At 40.9% G+C, this 26,239-nt stretch overlaps 1 protein-coding gene across 6 annotated transcripts in view; it reads left to right on the top strand.

The window, feature by feature from the left end:
• The window catches only part of NRXN3 (neurexin 3), a 1,787,606-nt gene that overhangs the window by 1,091,271 nt on the left and 670,096 nt on the right, over positions 1 to 26,239 (top strand). Inside the window, exon 14 of one of the 6 annotated variants that reach the window (XM_086319417.1) lies at positions 19,328 to 19,679. The exons of the other annotated variants lie outside the window; for them this stretch is intronic. Coding sequence (XP_086175543.1) covers positions 19,328 to 19,485 — 158 coding nt within the window. The 3' untranslated portion in view covers positions 19,486 to 19,679. Of the gene's footprint in view, positions 1 to 19,327; positions 19,680 to 26,239 lie in introns of those variants that run through there. 6 annotated transcript variants of the gene reach the window in all.

The raw sequence follows: 26,239 nt of genomic DNA, 5'->3' as shown, positions 1-26,239 counted from the left end.
AGAGAACACACTGATCATAGCAAACTCCAACAACACAAGAGACAACTCTACACATGGACATCACCAGTTGGTCAATACTGAAATCAGACTGATTATATTTTTTTGCAGCCAAAGATAGAGAAGCTCTATACAGTCAGCAAAAACAAGACCAGGAGCTGACTGTAGCTCAGATCATGAACTTCTTATTGCCAAATTCAGACTTAACTTTAAGAAAGTGGGGAAAACCACTAGACCATTCAGGTATGACCTAAATGAAATCCCTTGCAATTATACAATGGAAGTGACAAATAGATTGAAGGGATTAGATTTGATAGACAGAGTACCTGAAAAACAGTGGATGGAGGTTCATGACATTGTACAGGAGGCAATGATCAAGACCATCCCCAAGAAAAAGAAATGCAAAAAGGCAAAATGTTTGTCTAATGAGGCCTTACAAATAGCCGAGAAAAGAAAAGAAGCTAAAGGCAAAGGAGAAAAAGAAAGATATACCCATCTGAATGCACAGTTCCAAAGAATAGCAAAGAGAGATAAGAAAGCCTTCCTCAGTGATCAGTGCAAAGAAATAGAGGAAAACAATAGAATGGGAAGGACTAGAGATCTGTTCAAGAAAATGAGAGATATCAAGGGAACATGTCATGCAAAGATGGGCACAATAAAAGACAGAAATGGTATGGACCTAACAGAAGCAGAAGATATTAAGAAGAGGAGGCAAAAATACACAAGAGAACTATACAAAAAAGATCTTCACAACCAAGATAATCACGATAGTGTGATCACTCACCTAGAGCCAGACATCCTGGAATGTGAAGTCAAGTGGGCCTTAGGAAGCATCACTACGAACAAAGTTAGTGGAGGTGATGGAATTCCAGTTGAGCTATTTCAAATCCTAAAAGATGATGCTGTGAAAGAGCAGCACTCAATATGCCTGCAAATCTGGAGAACAGCAGTGGCCACAGGACTGGAAAAGGTCAATTTTCATTCCAATCCCAAAGAAAGGCATTACCAAAGAGTGTTCAAAATAATGGACATTTGCACTCATCTCACATGCTAGCAAAATAGTGCTCAAAATTGTCCAAGGCAGGCTTCAACAGTATGTGAACCATAAACTTCCAGATGTTAAATCTGATTTTAGAAAAGGCAGAGGAACCAGAGATCAAATGGCCAACATCCACTGGATCATTGAAAAGTCAAGAGAGTTACATAAAAACATCTACTTCTGCTTTATTGACTTTGTCAAAGTCTTTGACTGTGTGGATCACAATAGACTGTGGAAAATCCTTAAAGAAATGGAAATACCAGACAACCTGACCTGCCTTCTGAGAAGTCTATATGCAAGTCAGGAAGCAACAGTTAGAATTGGACTTGGAACAACAGACTGGTTCCAAATTGGAAAAGGAGTACGTCAAGGCTGTATATTGTCACCCTGATTATTTAACTTAATATGCAGAACACATCATGAGAAATGCTGGGTTGGAAGAAGCACAAGCTGGAATCAAGATTGCTGGGAGAAATATCAATAACCTCAGAATGCAGATGACACCATCCTTATGGTAGAAAGCAAAGAAGAACTAAAGAGTCTCTTGATGAAAATGAAAGAGGAGAGTGAAAATTTTGGCTTACAGCTCAACATTCAGAAAACTAAGATCATGGCATCCAGTCCCATCACTTCATGACAAATAGATGGGGAAACAATGGATACAGTGAGAGACTTTATTTTTGGAGGCTCCAAAATCACTGAAGATAGTGACTGCAGCCATGAAATTAACACACTTGCTCCTTGGAAGAAAAGCTATGATCAACCTAGACAGCTTTTTATTATTTTTTCTTTTTTTTAAATATAAATTTATTTATTTTAATTGGAGGCTAATTACTTTACAACATTGTATTGGATTTGCCATACATCAACATGAATCTGCCACGGGTGTACACGTGAACATCCTGAACCCCCCTCCCACCTCCCTCCCCATCCCACCCCTCTGGGTCATCCCAGTGCACCAGCCCCAAGCATCCTGTATCATGCATCGAACCTGGACTGGTGATTCATTTCACATATGATAATATACATGTTTCAATGCCATTCTCCGAATTCATCCAACCCTTTCCCTCTCCCACAGAGTCCAAAAGACTGTTCTATACATCTGTGTCTCTTTTGCTGTCTCACATACAGGGTTATCATTAACCGTTTTTCTAAATTCCATATATATGCGTTAGTATACTGTATTGGTGTTTTTCTTTCTGGCTTACTTCACTCTGTATAATAGGCTCCAGTTTCCTCCACCTCATTAGAACTGATTCAAATGTATTCTTCTTAATGGCTGAGTAATACTCCATTGTGTATATGTACCACAGCTTTCTTATCCATTCATCTGCTGATGGACATCTAGGTTGCTTCCATGTCCTGGCTATTATAAACAGTTCTGCAATGAACATTGGGGTACACGTGTCTCTTTCAATTCTGGTTTCCTTGGCGTGTATGCCCAGCAGTGGGATTGCTGGGTCATTTTTGGTGGGAATGCAAACTAGACAGCTTTTTAAAAAGCCGAGACATTACTTTGCTGACAAAGGTCCATATAGTTGAAGCTATGGTTTTTCCAGCAGTCATGTATGGATGTGAGAGTTGGACTTAAAGAAAGCTGAGCACCAAATAATTGATGCTTTTGAACTGCGGTGTTGGAGAAGACTCTTGAGAGTCCCTTGGACTGCAAGAAGATCAAACGAGTCAATCCTAAAGGAAATCAGTCCTGAATATTCATTGGAAGGAGTAATCCTGAAGCTGAAACTCCAATAGTTTGGCCACCTGATGCGAAGAGCTGACTCATTTGAAAAGACCCTGATGCTGGGAAAGATTGAAGGCAGGAGGAGAAGGGGATGGCAGAGGATGAGATGGTTGGATGGCATCACTGACTCGATGGACATGAGTTTGGGAAAGCTCCAGAGTTGGTGATGGTCAGGGCAGCCTGGTGTGCTGCAGTCCATGGGGTCATAAAGATTCGGACATGACTGAGTGATTGAACTGAAGTATTGTTGATTAAAACAGATGCGCAACTTGAGAGCTGTGTATTAAGGTTTTGGTGGCGTAAAATGGGGACTGCAGCCTGAGAGACAGCACCTGAGTTAGTTCTGTTATGTAGTTAGAATAGGAAAAAGGTGTCTAAATGGTGGTGACTAAAAGACAGACAAAGAAAGGGAAAAGCCAAGGAAAAAGGCACAAAGGAAAAATCTTCAGACCTGAGTGGGAACCTCAGGGGAAACAAATATGTGTTCCCTTTCTGGCTAGCCCTAATTTGCATAAGACAGGCTTGCGGGGAGGAGACAGAACTTACACAAATAGGGATCTCAGATGGGTTGAGGCGTCTCCTTTGGGGTTGGCTTGCCCTCATGCCTCAAGGGTGTACTATCCTTTGTTTACCAAATAAAACTCTGAGCCATAACTGTGTGTGACACTGGTCAGCTGTTTCAAGTTTTTATTGTGGTGAGACAGAACCCAGGAAATTACACACACTCCCAACAATTCTAAGAGACTGCTCCAACGAGGCAGTGGGGGAAGGTCAATATATGAATTCAGTGAGGAGTTCAATGAAGAGTTCAGTGAGGAGTCAATATATAAAAGTTCAATGAGGGTGAAGGAGGAATTCAATGCCATCAAGTACTCGTTTTAGAAAAGTCACGAGGAGCTGATGTCATCATGAAGGGATTCAGTGCTTTTCTAGATATGAAGAGATGCAAGGATTATGATCATGAAATCAGTTCCTGAAAATATCTATCTAAAGACCTGTTCCACCAGATTCCCTGAAGCACAGAGTGCCTCACTCCACTGTGAACTCCCTCAGTGGGTGTTGAAGGTCAACAGTTGCAGTGGCACAGGGTTCAATCTCTGCCAAGGCAGATGGCAAATGCCCTTGGTGTTCAGTCACTGGCAATGCTCTTGGCAAGTGCCGGTCTGTAGTTGGCAGTATGATTGGTTTATGTCTCTGGAAATCGTTAGACTCAGTCCGTACTCTTATGTAATTGAGGAGACTGGGGAGAAAACTTCTCCACCCATTGCAGGGCTGGAAATTCTGCTTTTAGAAATTCATGCCTTTGGATAAAGATGTTACCTCTCCATGGGTCTCATGAAACAGAAGTGATTCTAGGTATAAAAGATGATAGAGTATGACCTAATCGATCATACCCTCTTACAAATTTCATTAACAGATCCATGTACTATGGAGACCACTAACTCATAGCAGGAGCCCTGAAAGCATGGGAGATGGAATAGATTAGTGGAGAAAATAAGTTCTGAGAAAGAAGCACTGCACAGCCTGGGAGTAGGGTAGATGTAGAATGGTTTAGTGAAGGGAAGGGACAGTTAGCAGATTTAGGCAGGCTTGGATCATCTGTGATGATCGGCTTGGATCATCTGTCTCTCTGTTTTGTACAGGAACCTCCACCTTAATAAGTGTATAGAATATTGACCTCAGTGTGTTGTGGCATTTTTTTTTCCTTTCTAGTGTGTTTTAGTATATTAGATCTTGCTTGCTTGCTTGAACTGACTTATTCAAAAAAGGAAATGTATTATAAGAATACAGAGGTATATTGAGAAGCTCAAATTAGGTTAGGAATGTCATTAATTTAGTCAGCTAACTGCGTAACAACCATGAAATCTCAGCAGCACAGGAGAGTAAGTGTTTTTGTCACCAAACATTTATTTATTTGGTTGAGGGTCAACAATGAAGCTTGAGATTGGCTGAATAAGTCTGCTACTCTCAGCTGGACTTGTTCATGGTCCTGGAGGTCAGATGAGATTCAGTGCTATGGGCTTTACTTGGCTGGAGTGAGTCAGCTCTCACTATACATCTCTCATCCTTTTTCTGAGTCTAGCCACCTGGCTGGGGCATATTCTTGCAGATTAGTCTGTGCTGTTTCCTGGGCCAGATAACTAAGATGACAATTCTCATTTTCATGTGTGCCTCACCCTCATTTAATTTGTTTGTTCAGTCACTCAGTCATGTCCAACTCTTTGTGACCCCATGGACTGCAGCACCCTGGGCTTCCCGGTCCTTCACCAACTCCCAGAGCTTGCTCAAACTCCTGTCCATTGAGTCGGTGTTTGACTCAAACTCAACCAACCATCTTGTCCTCTGCCATTCTCTTCTCCTCCCGCTTTCAATCTTTCCCAGCATCAGGGTCTTTTCAAATGAGTCAGTTCTTCGTATCAGGTGGCCAAAGTATTGGAGTTTCAGCTTCAGCATCAGTCCTTCCAATGAATATTCAGGACTGATCTCCTTTAGGATGGACTGGTTGGATCTTCTTGCAGTCCAAGGGACTCTCAAGAGTCTTCTCCAATGCCACAGTTCAAAAGCATCAATTCTTAGGCACTCAGCTTTCTTTATAGTCCAACTCTCACATCCATCCATGACTACTGGAAAGACAATAACTTTGACTATATGGACCTTTGTCAGCAAAGTAATGCCTCTGCTTTTTAATATGGTGTTAGGTTAAGGGAACAGCCAAATTAACATCTTCAAATCCCAATCTAAATTCCTGGGGAAGGAACTTTCTAGTCAGTAGGTGTGATTATGTTTGGTAAGGTGGTTGCCTCAGCTGAGGGAACCATCTAGAAAATAAAAGAGTGGACAAAGGACAAAATAGACACGCCCCATTAATGACATTATTTGAATTCCTTAATTTTTCTGTGAGTAGGTGAACAAGGGATTGTTCTCAACCATTGCTTACACATAACAAGGGTCTTAGTAAATCAATCAATTTAGTCACTTGAACCTGATTCTTGATGGGGTTCAAATCTTTGAAAAATTTGTTCAGAGCTTCTCTTGCTTTTTTCTATATCCTTGCTATGTTTATAGTTTCTCTTTTTTCCTTGTTCCATGATTTATTGGAAACCACAAAGAATGCTCAAATGAACTTTGGTTATTCATTCCTTTTGTTGTCCTTGGCTCCACAGTCACAGATCCAAGCCAGGCATCCCATTGGTGTCCTAACCACATGCAATGCTGTATTTCAAGTTTCTATTTATAAGACCATCTAAAATTGGCTTATCAACATTGAGTGTTCTCTACTGCACAGACACAGCCTCCTCCCCAGTTGAGGTGGCCTCCTCAACTGCTCCCCATTGATCAATAGTGTTGCTGTCATGAAGATGCCTATTGAGACTGTCTCCTCACCACTTCCAACCACTGAGTCAAAATGTATTAATTCCTGAGGCTCCCATCTCATTCCCATTTTCTCCCTGACTCCTTTAAGAAGCCACATGGACTATTCCATTATTCAGCTCTCTGTCCCTTCTCTGAATTTGGTGTTCCTCTTCTAGTCGATGCAAAAGGCTTACATTTAACATTGTGCTTTTCACATTGCTCTTATACCCCGCACTAGATTACTTACTCCTTTGACAGAGGCACCAAATCTTGTGCCTCTTCTGTGTTTCCCAAGAACCAGATACAGTGCCAGTTGCATTCTAGGGGCTTAATAAACACTTATCTGATTCTCGAGTTCCTATATCAAAATGATGGTTATACTATCAGAAGGCCATATGTCATCATACTCTGAATTATCTTCTGTTCAGCTGTTTGTACTTAATCTTTAATCTTTCTTTCTAGAGATTATTGTTTTCCATTATATGGGCAATATCTGGGAGGAGGATGCTGTTACACTGCCATCCATTTCTCCATGAGTCTGCTAGAAAATGGATGATCCAAGTAACTTCTTTCTAATATAATTTATATGAAGTAGAAGCATTTTCTATTTCTCCCTTTTGTGTTCTTGTTTTGAATTGCAAATATTCACTTTCACATATATTTAAAAGTTATTTTGACAGTATGTAATGTAGATTTAAAACACTCTGAACTTGGCTGTTTTCCCTTGATCAATTCTTTTTTTAGCAGAAGCACTGTAAATACTCCAACAAGTGTCAGAACATACAGTATAGTGAGCAGCCAAGGACAATCTGCTATGATATTCTGCATTTTAAAGGCTGGTTTGTTTATGCCACCAGGGGGAATTCATTTTTAGTATTTGGATTTGATGGATTAGTGAGAATGATATAATTTGCTCCACTCAACAACAGTGCCACAGCAGAAGGCTAGGCATTAACTTTGACTTAATGCTAAAGGGAAAAAAATAATCTTAATGACAGAAAACACTAAGATAGCCAAAGAGGCAATATTCCTAGAATTAAAAGAAGGAAATTCAGCTGTGATACCCAGAAACTGACTGGCAATAATTCCATTCCAGTAGGTAAGACTCAGCATTCAAAACATGAAGATTATGGCATCCAGTCCCATCATTTCATGATAAATAGATGGGGGAAAATTGGAAATAGTTTTCCAGATTTCATTTGGGCGGGGGGGAGGGGGGGGGGTGGGGTGCTCCAAAATCACTGGGAATGAGAATTGCAGCCATGAATTTAAAAGATGCTTATTCCTTGGAAGAAAAGCTATGACCAACCTAGACAGCATATTTAAAAGCAGAGATGTCACTTTGCCGACAAAGGTCATATAGTCAAGCTATGGTTTTTCCAGTAGTCATGTATGGATGTGAGAGTTGGACCGTAAAGAAAGCTGAGTGCCAAAGAATTGATGCTTTTGAAATGTGGTGTTGGAGAAGACTCTTGAGAGTCCCTTGGACAGCAGAGAGATCAAACCAGTCAATCCTAAAGGAAATCCATCCTGAATATTCTCTGGAAGGACTGATGCTGAAGCTTAAGCTCCAATACTTTGGCCACCAATACTTTAGCAAAGAACTAACCCATTGGAAAAGACCCTGATGCTGGGAGAGATTGAAGGCAGGAGGAGAAGGGAATAAAAGAGGATGAGATTGGTGGATGGCTTCATCAACTTGATGGACATGAGTTTGAGCAAGCCCTGGGAGTTAGTGATGGATAGGGCAGCCTAGTATGCTGCAGTCCATGGGGTCTCAAAGAGTCAGACACACTGAGTGACTGAACTGAACTAATTTACTGATGTTAGAGTTGGACCATAAGAAAGACAGAACCAAAGAATGGATGCTTTCAAACTGTGGTGCTGGAGAAGACTCTTGAGAATCCTTTGGACTTCAAGGAGATCAAACCCATCAATCCTAAAGGAAATCAACCCTGAATATTCATTGGAAGGACTGTTGCTGAAGCTCCAATACTTTGGCCACCTGATGCAAAGAGATGACTCACTGCTAAAGACCTTGATGCTGGGAAAGATTGAGGCCAAGAGGAGAAGGGGACAGCAGAGGATGAGATGGTTGGAATACATCTCCCACTCTATGGACTTGAGTTTGAGCAAACTTGGAGAGATAGTGAAAGGCAGGGAAGCTTGGAGTGTTGCAGTTCATGGGGTCGCAGAGAGTCAGAGATAACTTAGTGCTTGAATAACAACAACAAGATAAGTTGGATGGCCAAGAACTTGCTTCATAGTAGGAGAAGTGAAGCTGTTAGTTGTTTTACTTACATAACTTGAAACTGAGAAATAGTCTCCTGACAGTAATTCATGTGAGTTATAATCCTCCTGACTGATTCACCAAAATGGTGATTGAACTGTAAGAAGGTTCACAAATAATTTCTGAGTTGTCAAACTTGGAGGAAGCAAAACCACGGGGCTTTCTTTCTCTTCTTATTTTTATCTTTCCTCACTTGCCGTCTTTCCTTTCCACTTCTTCCTCTTTTCCCTCTAACTTATTCTCTCCCTCCTGCTCTTTCCTGTTTTCATATGAAGGATTAAATAGACCTTAGAGTGAAATGATGGATTAAAAGCTACTAGTTTTATGAGAAATACTAAAGTAAATGTGGAAGGCCTTATTTATAGTTCTCCTGGTGAAGCAGAAATAGAAGCAACACTTGGAATCAAGGATGAGCAAAATCAGTTTAATCAATATTCATTCACATCTATTTAAGACAAGGAATACAAAGTCATATAAGAGTTTATGCTTTCAAATTGTTTGCAATGCATTGAAAGTTGAAAAAGTTATGAGTTGGAAAAGATATATGAGAAAAAAATTAACAGTTTAAGACCACAGGTATTAAGAGCAAATGAACTATTAAAGAGAGAAGTGTAGATGAAGAGGTAAATGCTGTTTACTGGGTGATCCAAGGTAGGTAGGCCTTAAGCTGGATTTTGGACAACACCGCACAGGCTTCCCAGGTAGCACTGCTGGTAAAGAACCTGTCTGCCGATGCAGGTTCAATCCTTGGGTCAGGAAGATCCCCTGGAGAAGGCAATGGCAACCCACTGCAGTATTCTTCCCTGGAGAATCCCATGGACAGAGGAGCCTGGTGGGCTACAGTCCATGGGGTTGCAAAGAATCAAACACAGCTAAAGAGACTAAGCAGGCATGAATGAGATTCAGACAGACATACCATGGCTGGGTCTGATGAGCAAAGGGTCAGTGGCAGCTCTGGATAAGTTTGGCTCTCGTAGAAGGATTTTGAATTGTTGATAAATGTGGGAAAGTGACTTGAAGTCAGCTTTTGAGGGGCCCTGAATGTCAAAGTAGAGAACCTATAGTCTAATCAGTATGTGCTTGAGAATTACGGATAGTAACTATGGAAAAGAAAGTTGAGAGCAATGTAAGAGAACAGGAATTGAGAGGCCGGGACACTGATTGGAGGTGGGAGAAGATAGGTGGGAGGTGCCTGCATCAGAGACGGAGAAAAAGAGACACATTTTGAAGGTTAGCACATAGAGTGACTGAAGGAGGCATTGGTGAGAAATGTTTAAAAAGTCAGGGAAATGAGGTGCCTTTGTGAAAGTTTGGAGGTTTTGATGACCGTGTGACTATGCAATAGCCAAATGAGAATACTCACTAATCAGTAAGGAAATCCTGAACTACAGTTTGAGAGATAGTATAAAGATAACCTGGCCACCTGAGTTATCCACCTAAAGATGATAGTTGAATCCATGAAAATGGATGACATTTTCACAGAAGAGGTGTTCAGAGGGTTTAGCCTACCCATGATGAGTGTCTATTAGACGTGTGAGGAACCACTGGAGAAAGGAGGAGCGGCTAGAAGAACAGGAGCACCCAGGCAGTGGATGGAATAATGAGAGTTTCAGAACCAGGGGGGATCGCTTAAGTCCAGCTCCATATTATATGAGGGAAGGAAAATGTGGATCACCTGGGATGAAGAACAGAAAGCGACTAACAGGTCTTTAGTAGTGATCCTATGTTTGTCTGTGGATTAACATCCCTGGGAAGGAAAGGGTTAGCTTTTTCTTGTCCTTCTTTATTAATACAAATAGTAAAGCAAGTGGTGAAACAAATTGGAAAACAGTGTAACACAACTAACACTCCTAGAGGAAAAGATTTTGCACTGTCTCTTGCTAACCTCTTCTGATACTCAATGGCACTCTTTACCCAGGAGTTCTTTTTAAAAAGATTATCCAAAATCCCTATTGCTCTCATTTAAGCTGTATTTTTTTTTTTTTTTCTGACTTTCTTGTTTATCCTCAGGGGACATGAAGAACATACAGTAACTATCTCTCAAATAATAATCTTTGTATTTTTGAAATAGGTATTGCACAAGATTTTTTTTTCCCTCTTTAGCCTTCTGTTCTTCAGGCTAAGTAATGCTCAGTTCAGTTCAGTCGCTCAGTTGTGTCCGACTCCTTGTGACCCCATGAATAGCAGCACGCCAGGCCTCCCTGTCCATCACCAACTCCTGGAGTTCACCCAAACTCATGTCCATCGAGTTGATGATGCCATCCAGCCATCTCATCCTCTTTTATCCCCTTCTTCTCCTGCTCCCAATCCATCCCAGCATCAGAGTCTTTTCCAATGAGTCAGCTCTTCGCATCATGTGGCCAAAGTATTGGAGTTTCAGCTTTAGCATCAGTCCTTCCAAAGAACACCCAGGACCAATCTCCTTTAGAATGGTTGGATCTCCTTGCAGTCCAAGGGACTCTCAAGAGTCTTCTCCAACACCACAGTTCAAAAGCATCAATTCTTCGGCACTCAGCTTTCTTCACAGTCCAACTTTCACATCCATACATGACCACTGGAAAAACCATAGCCTTGACTAGACGGACCTTGGTTGGCAAAGTAATGTCTCTGCTTTTGAATATGCTATCTAGGTTGGTCATAACTTTCCTTCCAAGGAGTAAGCATCTTTTAATTTCATGGCTACAGTCACCATCTGCAGTGATTTTGGAGCCCCAAAAAATAAAGTCTAACACTGTTTCCACCGTTTCCCCATCTATTTCCCATGAAGTGATTGGACCAGATGCCATGATCTTCGTTTTCTGAATGTTGAGCTTTAAGCCAACTTTTTCACTCTCCTCTTTCACCTTCATCAAGAGGCTTTTTAGTTCCTTTTCACTTTCTGCCATAAGGGTGGTGTCATCTGCATATCTGAGATTATTGATATTTCTCCTGGCAATCTTGATTCCAGCTTGTGCTTCTTCCAGCCCAGCGTTTCTCATGATGTACTCTGCAAATAAGTTAAATAAGCTGGATGACAACATACAGCCTTGACTTGATGTACTCCTTTTCCTATTTGGAAACAGTCTATTGTTCCATGTCCAGTTCTAACTGTTGCTTCCTGACCTGCATATAGGTTTCTCAAGAGGCAGATCAGATGGTCTGGTATTCCCATCTCTTTCAGAATTTTCCACAGTTTATTGTGATCCACACAGTCAAAGGCTTTGGCATAGTCAATAAAGCAGAAATAGATGTTTTTCTGGAACTCTCTTGTTTTTTGATGATCCAGTGGATGTTGGCCATTTGATCTCTAGTTCCTCTGCCTTTTCTAAAACCAGCTTAAACATCAGGAAGTTCATGGTTCATGTATTGCTGAAGCCTGGCTTGGAGAATTTTGAGCATTACTTTATTAGTGTGTGAGATGAGTGCAATTGTGTGGTAGTTTGAGCATTCTTTGGCATTGCCTTTCTTTGGGATTGGAATGAAAACTGACCTTTTCCAGTCCTGTGTCCACTGCTGAGTTTTCCAAATTTGCTGGCATATTGAGTACAGCACTTTCACAGCATCATCTTGATTCCAGGATTTGAAATAGCTCAACTGGAATTCCATCACCTCTACTAGCTTTGTTCAATGCTAATTATCCTTTCTTTATGGACATTTCTTCCTTGGACAATGGCTCAGACTGAGAACCATAGTGGAGTCAAGTTTGCCTATTGGTAAAAATTCAAGAACTAAATAATGATGATTCCTTTTGAGAATAACTCTATGCATCTTTTTTAGCCTGAGAGCACTTATCAAAACTAATGGTTACATAGGAAATCTTTCAAAAAATAAAATTTGTGGTCAGATAAAAAGAAATGTAACTATAACCCCTATTCCCACAGGTAGCAGTATATCAACTTACTTCCCATTTGAATGAAAGTAAGGGTGAAAAAGGTACTAATATACAAAGTCAGGAACATCATTTTTAGAAGGATGTTAAATGTCAAGGCTAATTTGTTGGTCTGTTTCTTAGGGACATGATGTCTGTGTTAGTTGCTCAGTTGTGTTCGAATCTTTGCAACCCCGTGGACTGGGATCCTCTGTCCATGGGAGTTCCCAGGTAAGAATAGTGGAGTGGGTTGCAATTTCATTCTCCAGAGGATCTTCCCAACCCAGGGATTGAACCTGGGTCTCCTGCATTGAAGGTGGATTCTTTACCATTTGAGCTACTAGGAAATAAAATATATATTTAAAAAATATATTCAGAAACACTTAGAAGTTATTAAAACTCTTTTAATAAGTGTTGCCTCCACTTCCTCTAGAATTTATGCTGTCATTTTCCATGGCAGTCTTAATAAATATTATTAAGGACTAAGAGTCTCAATTTGTCAACAAATATTTTTGTTCTAGGGGAAGTTAAGTAAACACAAAATCAGACTACTAAGATTGATGTAACTTCTGATTTATCTCAAGGAAGGAACCCTCTAGATCCCAAAGTGGCAGTGAATGTTTCCATAAGCCTGACCTTGTACTAGGCACTGTTATAACACTTTCTATATAATTACTTACATTATTTCTTTTAATTCTGATAACAACCCATTGAATTAGGTGCTATTATCCTCATTTTGCAGATGAGGAAACCACTGAGACTTGCCTAGGATCATATAGCTAGGAAGCCATGGAGCTCAGATTTGAACCTGGATCTTGGCTTCAAATCCTGCATATTTAATCATTACTTCATGAGAGATGACTTTTAAATTCTCCTTGAATAAACTGAGAGATGACTAGTACACTACTTTGTACTAGAAAATGCCTCTTCCTGTTGAAATGGAATCTTCCTTCCTATAGCTCTCCTTTGTTAGTTAAATTCCACTCCCTGGATGAAAGAGTCTCTTCTGCAGAGATGGGAGAATTTCTTCTTCAGAGGCGAAAGACAGCCTTCAATCTCCTCCCAAACTCTTCTCTCTTCAGGAGTCATACCGTTCTCTCTTTCACATGATGCATATGACCTTTCCTTTATTCATTTCACTTTGTTAAATTTTCCTGACTCCAGAAAGGAGACTGGACTGTTCGGACAAATCTACGTAATACACAAGTGAGATGATATGTCCTTGCAGGCTCGGCAGCATCCAGGGACTTGGTGAGCATGCCCTTGTATCTTCCTTTGAGGTTCAGGTGAACAGAGGGCGACAGAGAGCATGGAGCCTTGCATCGGGCCCCTAGACACCCCCAGGACTCCTCAAACACCGAGCCTGCGTCCTTCCACCTTAATATCAGTGTTTTCTATTGGCATGTATATCAAGCTTTCCTTTGACAGCATTTTTCTCCAGGATCTCATAACCCATTAATCTTGGAAGACAGAATTATATAGGATATGAAGGTGTATTTTGGATTCAAAGTATGTCTTAATTAAAGCTTTGAGATACTGGTGGATTACTTAATCTCTGAGTTTTCATTCTCCTTGTCTAGCAGAAATAAAAACAGATATCCTGGCCCTTCTTAAGGATACTTGTAAATATTATACGCAGGGAACATGTGTAGCACAGAGAACGTGTTTACTTACAATTACAGATACTTGTCAAGACTTCATGTGGCTGGTGGACTCTGGTAGATATTTATTTAGCAATCAACTTTCTGGGGCGGGGGTGTGGGAAGGGAAACAGAGCTCTGGTTGGTAACATTTCCGGTTTCTGTGGTAAAAGTACTGTCACCAAAGCTGCTTCCAAGCTAACAATGTGGTGTATTACACTGCACACAGAGCTGGCAAATAGACGGGGAAACAGTGGGAACAGTGAGCGAGCTTATTCTGGTGGGGGCAGGGGGGCTCCAAAACCATTGCAGATTGTGACTGCAGCCATGAAATTAAAAGACACCTGCTCCTTGAAAGAAAAGCTATGACCAACCTAGACAGCATACTAAAAAGCAGAGACTTTACTTTGCCAACAAAGGTCCATCTAGTCAAAGCTATGGTTTTTCCAGTGGTCATGTATGAATGTGAGAGTTGGACTATAAAGAAAGCTGAGCACCGAAGAATTGATGCTTTTAAACTGTGGTGTTGGAGAAGACTCTTGAGAGTCCCTTGGACTGCAAGGAGATCCAACCAGTCCATCCTAAAGGAAATCAGTCCTGAATATTCATTCATTGGAAGGACTGATACTGAATTTGAAACTCCAATACTTTGGCCACCTCATGCGAGGAACTGACTCATTGGAAAAGACCCTGATGCTGGGAAAGATTGAAGGCTGGAGGAGAAGGGGACAACAGAGGATGAGATGGTTGTATGGCATCACTGACTCCATGGACATGAGTTTGAGCAAGCTCTGGGAGTTGGTGATGGCAAGGGAAGCCTGGCATGCCGCAGTCCATGGTGTCGGACATGACTGAACGACTGAACTAAAAATGGCTTTTGGGAGCCAAGGCCAGCCTTTTGTATGCCACTGTGTGCCCCATACTCATTCCCATTCTCAGGCACAAATAAGATTTGCAGCATTAATAATAAAGTATAAGATACGCAGAAAATAAAATCTCTTCCAAGGAACTCCCATTAGGTACTGAATATTGCCTGAAAACAAGAGGCAATGATTTTAGTTACATGTCTAATTGTGAAAGTTCTTTTTCCTGCTCTGATTATTCTTTCTATATTTGTTTTGTTTTCTTTCTTTACTCTGTCTCACCCTCTCTTTGGACCTTCCTCTTCCAATAGATGCTTTATGTGGCAACAGCTACCAAGGAAAGTGAAGGATTTTGTAAGTAATTCCAAGGTTCATTTAGGAAAATGAACACAAAGTATTCATGCTTTGTCAATATGTAGTATTGAGCTAAGAGTTCGATATAAAAAGAAACATTTGCTTACCCAGAGAAACCACCATCAAAATCTTGGCATAAGAAAAATGGACTTTGCTAGTATTGACTATTCATTCTTTCCTTGTGAAATGTCTGAATGTGCTCATTTTCATACTTTAAGTCATCATCAATTACAGAGTTGCAGGCGCTTTTCTTGTGGGCTACCTCCAGCAGCTGTCAGTGAAACCGAGCAGCTGCTCGGTAGATAGTGAAGAGGTTCCCTCCTCGCACGTCCTCCTGTTTTCGTCTCCTGGCACAGGTGGAGGTATTTATGCGCAGGGAAGGAAATGAAGGGCATGCATCCAGTTTCCTTTCTCTCTGTCGTCTTCGAAAGCGCTGCATTTTGGACAGTCCTCAAAGCATGACAGAGGCGGCTAGGTACAGATGCATGTGCAGTGTCATATTTATCTGCCGGTTGCTTCCTTCTGGCAGTTCCTTGGCAGGAGAAATCAAATTCTTTTCTCTAAACATCATCACCAACTATTTTCTTTTGTTGTGCAGTCGCTAAGTCGTGTCCAACTCTTTGCACCCCTTGGACTGCAGCACACCAGGCTCCTCTGTCCTCCACTGTCTCCTGGAGTTTGCTCTAATTCCTGTCCATTACAATTTTATTTTCTCTTTGCTAAATGTTTGGGCATTATAGATTCTGAGAGCGATGGTTGCTTTTATGGTTCAAAGACTGGAAATATTTTCTTCCTTGACATTTGATGGTTGACGTGGAGAAGTGGTAATAACTAGGTGGAACTGGACAAGAAATTAGGATATTGTAATTCTCATTAGTAATAACTTTTCCTGAAATATTTTGTAATACTTGAACATGGAATACCCTGTAGGTTGGGAACCTAATTTTATAGTGGCTCTGCTTTTGGAGCGTCTTGTTTGATCTATTTATCAGTTTTTACTTTTCAATGCTTATTAATGTTGAGGTATTTTAACATAGACCTAAAACTTATAATTCTAGAGTTAAAAGCCCCTACCACAGAGATACTAGAAAAGATGGGTAGAGCGATACAAGAGGGCACCATAAAGATGACAAGTCATTTAAAATTACTCCTGAATTGCTGCTTAAAAAGTTTGCAAATCACTCTTGTCTCCATGGTTTAGCATAAAGTTAATGAAAATAGGACCGTATAATTTTGATGTAAAACATCAAGCACTTTATAATTATCATCATCCCCCATCTTTATCCACCATCATCCATCATCATTATTATTCTATTTTTATTGCTTGGATTAATCCAATCCTAATAGAGCACAATGGTATGGAAATTATTTAATTACATTGTAAGTGCAAACTTTATCAAGTCAAAAATCATTTAGCTTTATGACAGAAATCAGAAATACCACTTCCTGGAAGGACTAGCTGTACATGCCTTTGAGCTATTTAACTCTTACATGCAGAGAAATATGTAGGTTGTCTGACAGCTGACTTTTTTCTCTTCTCTCATGTTTTAATATCATCTTTCTGTCAAGGAATCACAAACATTAGTGTTCAGAAGTGCTTAGGACCTTTGCTAAATATACAGATTTGGGGATCTCATCATAGTGGGTTTTGGTTGGGGCTCTTGGGATCCCTCTCTCTCTCTCTCTTTTTTTTTTTTTTTGTTTTTTTGTTTTTTTTGACAAGCATCCCAGATGCTTCTGATACAGGGCATTGGAAGAACACATTTTAAAAGATGTTCCACTCAGCCCTCATTAAAGATATTTGTTATTCTGCCTATGTTTTTGTTATATTACTGTCCAGTAAAATGTGACTATCAATTAATAATCATTGTAATTATTATTATATGTTATTGTGGTTACACTGGGGCTTCCCAGGTGATGCTAGTGGTAAAGAACTCTCCTGTCACTGCAAGAGATGTAAGAGATGCAGGTTCAATCACTGGATCAGGAAGATCCCCTGGAGGCGGGTGTGGCAACCCACTCCAGTATTCTTGCCTGGAGGATCCTGTGTACAGAGGAGCCTGGTAGGCTACAGTCCATAGGGTCTCAAAGAATCAGACACGACTGAACTGACTTAGCATGCATGCAGGCATGAGCACATAGTTCCAGCCCTAATTATATTGACCATTGATAATTACTAATACTAATGACTGATACTAGATACATACATGGCACCGGTATCACAGATACTCTATGAAAGGATTTCCATGTATTAATCCTCATAGCAGCCTTTTGAGGCAGGTAATACATCCCCATGTTCTAGGTGAGAAGCTTTCTTTGGAGGAGGTAATCACTGAGTCATAGAGCTAAGAGAGTGGACTCTGGAACCAGACCACGTGGGTTCAGGGTCTGCCTTGGCCAATTGCCGACTGTGTGGCAGTGCCAAGGGCCCTTCTCTCCCTGGTTGTAAATGACTACTAAAGACATAACCAATACTAACCTCCTGGGGTAGAGCTGAAATGTGCAAATATTCAAAGGCTAGCCTGGAAAATTGTCCATGCTCTAGAATATAACTTAGCACCCTCTGCTCTGACAACTCTGCCTCTCCAGCCCCATTTCTTCTAAGTCATTATCATGAACACCACACTAATGCTTTCTGGGCTATAGGTATGGATTTCTTTCTTTTATCAATGGAAAACATTTGGTTTTCAATTAATTTTAATAGGCAAACATACAACTATTAGGCATAATTAATAACTTGATTACCTAATTAGAAAGGGAGAACACACTGTATGTGACCAGGAGATTAATGTAAAAATCTCAGTGTTCATTACTACCATTAAATTGATTCACATTTTTTGTATGAAGTTAAAAAGAAAAAAAGGAAGCAAGGTATGGAAGGAAGAGCGAGTGAGAGGGAAGGAAGGAGGAAGGAAGGAAAAACACTAAGCCCTCCTCTCTGCCAGCTTAACTTACAGATGCTAGCCTATCTATAGACTTTCCCACTCCAGTAGGAATATCTCCCAGTACTTCAGAGCTACTTCCTGCCCCTCTGGCCTTTGCGGCAAACTCTCAAACCCCTTTGAGTTTTGAAGGTATTTTCAGCTACCGTTGTATCAATGGAACATTGCTCACAAACACTGCCCCGTGTCCATCACTGCCTGTCACTCCTTGGATTATGGTTCTCAGGATTTCATGTGCATTAGGGTCACCTGGGGTTCCTTTATAAATGCAAATTCCTGAGCAGGAGATTCATTTTTTAGGTCAGGTGTGGAGCACAGAAATTTCAGCCTCCCTCCCCTCAGTGACTTTGTTGTGGCCAGGCCACAGACTTCTCTCTGAGAAACACTAGCTTTAGCTTGTAGGGGGGAAAAAAAGTGCAGATGAGTAAACATCTCAGGTGTGACAGGACAAAAGAAAGGGCTTCCCGGGTGGCTCAGATGGTAAAGAATCTGCCTGCCAATGCAGGAGACCTGGGTTCAATCCCTGGGTCAGGAAGATCCCTGGAGAAGGAAATGACAACCCGCTCCACTATTCTCGCCTGGAGAATTCCATGGACAGTGGAGCCTGGTGGGCTACAGTCCCTGGGATTGCAAAGAGTTGGCCATAACTTGGTGACTAAACAAAACAACCACAAAGAAAGAGAAAAACTAAAGAAGTGGAGGCATTTCAAAAGAGAGACTGCTTCTCTTAAGGCATCATATTTATACATCAGAATAACAGTTGCTTTAAAGACAGAGTCTTTGCAGCAGGTTCAGAGCTGGGGCAGGTAAGGAGATGGAGCTAAGCTGGGAGCACTGGGAAGGAGACCACTCTGAGGTTGAGCCAGTGCCAAAATGGAAAGCATCATACACGTTCCCCCTCTCAACTCCCTGCCTTTATCTGTTGGGCAGCTCTTCCTGCCCCAACCTGCCACTGAAGATCCTACTTAGAATGCACCTAGGTCTCAGGGGATGGTTGAACATGCATAGAGGAAAGGCTTTGCAAGTTGTGCTTAGAAGCTCTGGGTTTTTTGATAGGTATGTATTTTGACATTGTTTTAAGAGAAGGGACAAAAAAATGGGAGAGATCTTGAACGAAGAAAGCCAAGAGAGTCCTCCAAAATGGTAATTCAATTGAGATTTGTCTAAATAATTGAGATAATTGATCATGAATAATTAAGAAGCAGATTTAAAGGTTTAGGATATACATTAACACATTTCATTCTCTTAACTGTTTTACAGACAAGGAAACTTGGAAGCTGAGTAACTTTCCCAAAGGGCATAAAGAAAAGGCAGCAAGGGTAATAACTCCACATTTGGGAGGAAACAAATCATCATTTTTATGGAAAGGGAAACTACATTTTGAGTCCCTCACAAAGAGTACAATTCGAATTAATTAGACTGAAGAACTCTGTAAGAGTTGGAACCCACGCCTCAAACAGAATTTAAGCAGTTGTGGCAGCAAAAGTAACTTTCTGGTGCATCTTATGGTGACAAATTGGGTGGGGTTACCGAATCCTGCACAGGACAGTTCCTGGACTTACAGAAATGGGCATATGAGGTCAAATTAAAGAATCAGAATTCATCCCTAAGACTCTGCCGTGATGGTTCATTTTTTATCCTAGAGCTGAGCCAAGAATATCAGTGTCCTAATTTTTTATTTCTTGATGGTCCAAAGAGTTCAACTTAAGATCTCACACTGAGAACTTTGAAGTCTTTACCAAGGATCTTTTTTTAACCAAGAATATATATATTTTTTCATCTCCACATCCCCCAAACATCTTTCTATATCAATTAATATTTGTTGAAAATTTAGTTTTCTATGACTGGCTGAGTAAGCATGATGTTCACAGTAACTGAGAGTCAATGAGCTCTTACTGAGTGTGATCACTGTTTTTCAAGTGTTTCACTTTTATTTCATTATATAAAGGAATACAATTTACCTTGATTAATTCAATTTTGGGGGGCATTATTATTTTCCAATTCATGCCATTATAAACAATGTTGCAGCAATAATATCTATAGCTAAACTATGTAAGATATTTGTAATTGCATGCATACATGCCAAGTCGCTTCAGTCATGTCTGACTACTTATGACCCTATGGACTGTAGCCCACCAGGCTCCTCTGTCCAAGGGATTCTTTAGGTAAGAATACTGGAATGGGTTGCTATGCCCTCTTCCAGGGGGGATCTTCCTGACCCAAGGATCGAACTCATGTCTCTTTACATCTCCTGCATTGGCAGGTGGGTTCTTTACCATTAGTGCCATAAAACTATATATAATATTTATAAGTATATCTTTATAATAATACATTTTCAGTAGACTTGCCAGTATAAAAGCATGCGTATATTAAAGTCTGCAGCACAGTTTTATCAGACGTCCTGCCAGTAATGTTGCACCAATTTCTGTTTCCATCGACAACACAGGAAGATTTTTATTAAGTTTAAAGAAATGAATTGGGAATGAACAGATTCTGAGTTCTTTTTAAGATGTCTAGCTAGCAGTCTTTATCAAGAACCAGAATGTTCAGTTCTCTCAGAAGAGGGAATGAAGGGTGTGTCTCGATCTGTCTCAAATACACTGCCATATAAGTACTAAGGAATTTCTCCCGAAAGTCACATAAAGTGTATAAATTCTCTGATCCATAAGCAAAACTCTCGGTATGTGAGATGCTCATTCCTTGTCATCATTTAGACCATTCAGGTTTCACTTTAAACGTCACCATCAGAGAGGATCTTTTCCTATCACCCTGTCCCAGATCATCTCCCCAACCTGCTGGTCACTTTCTAACCCATTCTTCTGTCTTCACATTTTTATAGCGCTTATCACATTCTCTTTGTTTATTGCCTCTCTCCTCATCACAACATAAGCTTCCAGGAGTCAAGAGACCTTTCCTATACTCGTCATTTTATCTCCAGGGCCATGAAACAGCGCTTGAAACATGGAAGACACCCAGAGATGATGGATCAGTGACTGAATGAATGAATGCTGGTCCTATTAAATCCCTACGTTCACCATTCACCATTCATTCACAGCTGTTAGGCTGCAGTACAACACTCTAAAGAGACAAAGTGTGTACAAAGGGCAGAGTATCCTTTATGACCCTGTCTAAGATACTCAGCCTTGTGGATGAAGATAAGCAGGAAGGGACTAATTATTAAAGCATCAATAACATTGGCCCTTTGGTTACAAATGTAGGTTAATTTCCCCTTGGCTTTATTCTTGAAGTTGCCGTTTAATGATATTCGGCTATAGTTATAGATGAGTTTGGCTGTATTATTGTCTATGCTGCTTTAGGCACTGTGGCCTTCGGATAGCTATCTTCATCAATTCCCTCAATCCCTGTCTTCCATGGATAAAGCCTTGGCTGAACTATTAGAGATCCTATTGTCAAATCCTCTTATGATTATTTTGTCCAAAAAATGAGTGTCCTGGGAGATATTCAGGGACTTCACTAGTGGGGCTTCCCTGGTGGTTCAGTGGTAAGGAATCTACCTGCAATGCAGGAGCCACAGGAGACACAGGTTGGATCCCTGGATTGGGAAGATCCCCTGGAGGAGGGCATGACAACCCACTCCAGTATTCTTGCCTGGAGAATCCCACGGACAGTGGAGCCTGGTGGGCTACAGTCCCTGGAATCATGTAGTCGGACACGACTGAAATGACTTAGCATACAAGCATGCACATGTGAGATACTATTTTAGTGCAAGTACCTTGCACTCTTAAGTTAACAACTTACCATGTACCTTAACTCAGAGAATATGCTTATTTTACCAGGACAGGTGTGGCATCTGTGTGGTTTTCCATGGAATCCCCAACACTGACCCAATGACTGATGCATAGGAAGCCTTCAAAAGAGTATTGTATATGTGAACAAGTTCACCAAACTCTGTCCTACCAATCAAGAAACCCAGTGGGACCTATTATGTGTTCTGGGTACTTCCTCTGAGCACTGAGAATTTGTATGACTGGCTCTCTTACTTGTGTCTAAATTGAACTGCTGAGTGCAGGAAGTAGAAATTTCTTCAGTAGGGATTTAACTGGCTTGAATTTTTTGAGGTGCCACTTGTCTTATTGGGGAGAAGAATGCTTACTCACATCACTGCCTCTCTAGAAAGCCCAGTCTCCCAAGAGTACTGTCTGGATTACATGTAGAGATCTTAGGCTATAATAAGCGATCCTGACTTCTGCGTATTTGCTGTTTGCCCAGAAAAGATGATGGGATCAAAGTCACTTCCACTGTAACTTCTCAGTTCATTTGCTTTGGATTATGCGGTTAGCTAGGATAAGGCAATAGAGCCAGACTGATCCTGTGGGAGCTCTTAGTTCTGTTTCCTTGGTAGGATCACGGTATTCCTTGGAGACATGTAAGCTCTATCTGGCATGCTGGAACACAGGGCTCTTTGAACTGTTCTTCACCTGACCTTATCGCCGCTGCCCCATCTCTCAGACTCTTCTAGTAAAACAAGCAGGAAGTGTGGTCTCTAGTCTCCCTTATGACAATAACTATATTTTCATTTCTTTGGGTAAATCACTTCATTTCCCTATACCTAAAGATAAAGCATCTGGGTTTCAGAACAACGTAGCCCAAATGGGTGTCCTGGACCCACTAGTCACAATTATTGCCCTGGAGCAAGCCACTTAGCCTCTTTTTGCCTCTCAGTTTCCTCATCTTTAAAATAGGGTTGTGAAGAGTACTTTCCCCATATGTGAGCTAATACACAAAATGAGCTTAGAGGAATGACTGGAACATTGCAAGTTCTCAGTGTTAAATTGTTTTTTTAATTTATTTACTTTTAATTGGAGGATAAGTGCTTTGCAGTATTGTGTTGGTTTCTAGCATGTATCAACATGAATCAGCCATGGATATACACACGTCCCTTCCCTGTGCCCTGCCTTCCTCCCACCCCATCCCAGCCCTCTAGGTTATCACAGAGTGCCAGTTTTGACCTCCTTGTGCCAGGCAGTTAATTTCCACTGGCTACCTATTCTACACACGGTAATGTATATGTTTCAGTGCTACTCTCTCAATCCGTCCCACCTTCTCCTTCGTCTCTTGTGTCCACAAGCCTGTTCTCTGTTCCTGCATCTCCACTGCCGCCCTCCAGATAGGCTCATTGCTGCCGTCTGGCTCAGTCCATACACGTGTGTTAATACACGACATTTGTCTGTCTGACTTACTTCACTCTGTGTGATAGGCTCTGGGCTCATCCACCCTGTTAGAACGGTGTCAAATGTGTTCCCTTTTATGGCCGAGTAATGTTCTATTGTGTACACATACCACAACTTCTTTATCCATGCATTGGTCCGTGGACATCTAGGTCGCTTCCATGTCTAGGTATTGTAAATAGTGCTGAACACTGGGGTGCAAGTGTCTTTTTCAATTGTGGGTTCCTGAAGGTATATGCTTGGTAGTGGGATTATTGGGTCATATGGTTGTTTTATCCCTAGTTTTTAAGGATAAATTGTTTTTTATTAGGAAGGGATATATATATATATGTTCTTGGGCTTCCCAGGTGGCACTGGTGGTAAAGAACCCACATGCAAATATAGGAGACATAAGAGCTGTGGGCTCGATCCCTGGTCAGGAAGGTCCCCTGGAGGAGGGAATGGCAACCCACTCCAGTATTCCCATGGACGGGAGAATCCCATGGACAAAGGAGCCTGGCAGACTACAGCCCATAGGGTCACAAAGAGTCAGACACAAGTGAAGCAACTTAGCACATGTGCATATATGTATATCCTTGTCTGGAATTAAGGAAAAGGACGACTAACTTGTTCTCACTCTAAGATAATGATGACAATAAGTGTAGATATGGTTATTTGACATGTCTACTGTGTACCAGGCACCAAATTTAACGCTTTATCTGACTTAGGCTTTTCAAATCTGGCAATATGTTGAGGTATGTGTGTATTATTATTCCACATTGCCAGTGAGGAAACTGGAGACCCTGAAGATGGAGTGCTTTGCTCAAGGTGCTATTTAACCTTAAGAGCTATTGTACTTAAGTGGTAGGGTTCAGATTTGACTGCAGTTCCATCTGACTTTAAAACCTGTCGTCTTAAACATTATGCTGTGTCACACCCATACTCTTCTTTCATTGAGTCTTAGTCCAGCATTATCAATTCTGAGGCTACTCTGGAGGAGTCCTTCTGAATCCTTGCCTTGATCACTTTCAAAGCCAATCCAAATCCTGAAAACATAGGCTTTTTTATAAACTCTATCAGTGTAATTCTAAACTAGATAAACAACTTTTAAGGATGTGCAGCTAAGTTGCCTTTTCCTCTGTTATTATACTAATAATGTAATTTTCCCTGGTGTGACTCTGATCATTAAGGAAGTAGAGCACTTGAGGCTGGATGTTGAAACAATTTTTGGTTTCTTTTAGTCGTGGTTTCTGGTAATTTTTTTTCTTTTTTCTTCGTTCTTTTTTTTTCCTTCTTCAGTCTTCGCTTGAAAGGATACTTCCTGTACCTGTCCAGGAATCTGTAGCAAAGGAAACAATTACAGTAATTTGTCTGGCACTGTTCAGATGTTACTATAGCATCATAGCAGCCAGAAAAACAGACAGAGCCCCTGTGAACATCATTATGTTTGGGTTGCAGTTTTAGTTGCCAAAATGCAGCTTTTACCATTGGCGTTTCCACCACCTGTTATGGGTAATAATCGTCTACAGGCCAAATCCCCCTGTTCATGCTTTTTCTTTCTGGGCTTCACTGGAGAGAGACTGTGAAATGATTTATTCCTCTGTACGTGTGAAGCTACACTGTTTTCTCAGGTGCAGAGTTTTGGCCTCTGATACTCTGTGTTCTAAGGTTAATCTATTAACTTGCTTGAGGGAAAAGGGACGCAGAAGATGGATGAGGGTGTTACAAAACTGAGATGAGAAGGATTTCAAAACATCCCAACTACTGTCTCTTCCACCCAGTTCCCATCTGCTCCTGGGAAGTCCTTACAGGAAACTAGGTCTGTGCTTTGCACCTCTTGTTATAAGTGAGACCAGCTCTTTCTTACTCTGTGGATACAATGGATAGCTTACTTGTCTCCCCCCACCTCGATATCTTCCTCAGAGGAAGACCCACAAACACACACATATGCACACATGGGTTTGTGCTCAAATAAGTGTGAGAAATGCTAGATGAAACAATATTAAGTACGTCTTTTATTACAGGCTTCCTCAGAGCTTTAAAAAAAATTCACCTTTGAATTTTATTTATTTATTAGTAGTGTGTGCGTGCATTCTAGGTCTCTTCAGTCAAGTCCAACTCTTTGCGACCCTATGAACTATGGCCTTACCCCCTCCCAGACTTCTCTGTCCATGGGATTCTCCTGGCAAGAATACTGAAGAATACTGGAGTGGGTCGCCACCCTCTCTTCCAGGGAATCTGCCTGACCCAGGCATTGAATCCATGTCTCTTATGTCTCCTGCTTTGGTAGGCGGGTTCTTTACCACTAATACCACCTGGGAAGCCCCCTTTTAGTAGTGGCTTAGGGACTAATGTTTTCTTAGATACATTTTGGGTGACAATGGACTCGATCATTTTCATTTTACTTTTAAGATTTAGTTTACAGACTTAGGTTGTTACTTGGTTAAACTGACTTCTTAGTTTGAGTGAAATTTTCTTATGGATAGTTTTCCAGATTACAAGTGTATTTTTATCGTAACTCCCAGAAGCTGAGGTTCTAAAAAGATTCTGCAGGAACATCCTCTCAAGAGGTACCCTGTCTTTGTTCCCGCTTCCTGCTTTCTCCTATTACTTTTAAAGTCGTGAGTACACCCCCAAAAGAAGAATGATAACAAAGTGTTAGATGTACTTTCCTCGGTAGTTGGATTGGTGTGTTAATCATGCTGTATGCAAGTAATCCGTGGGTTTTGTTTACTAGATCTCAAGAAATCATGTGAAAAATAAACATATCACAGATATGTCTTTGTGCACATTTTAAAGGTCTTCTTGAAAAAAAAAATTATTTTTATTTCTTTACTTGGCTGCCTGGGTCTTAGTTGGAGCTCAGGGGATCTAGTACTGTATGCAGTATGCCAACAAATTTGGAAAACTCAGCAGTGGCCACAAGAGTGGGGAAGGTCAGTTTTCATTCCAATCCCAAAAAAAGGAAATGCCAAAGAATGTTCAAACTATTGCACAATTGCAT

Source organism: Bos grunniens, chromosome 10 (assembly GCF_055505025.1).
Source record: "Bos grunniens cultivar Pamir isolate PY7600 chromosome 10, Bosgru_T2T1.0, whole genome shotgun sequence".
NCBI lineage: Eukaryota > Metazoa > Chordata > Mammalia > Artiodactyla > Bovidae > Bos > Bos grunniens.
This window is presented reverse-complemented; position numbering and strand designations above follow the sequence as displayed.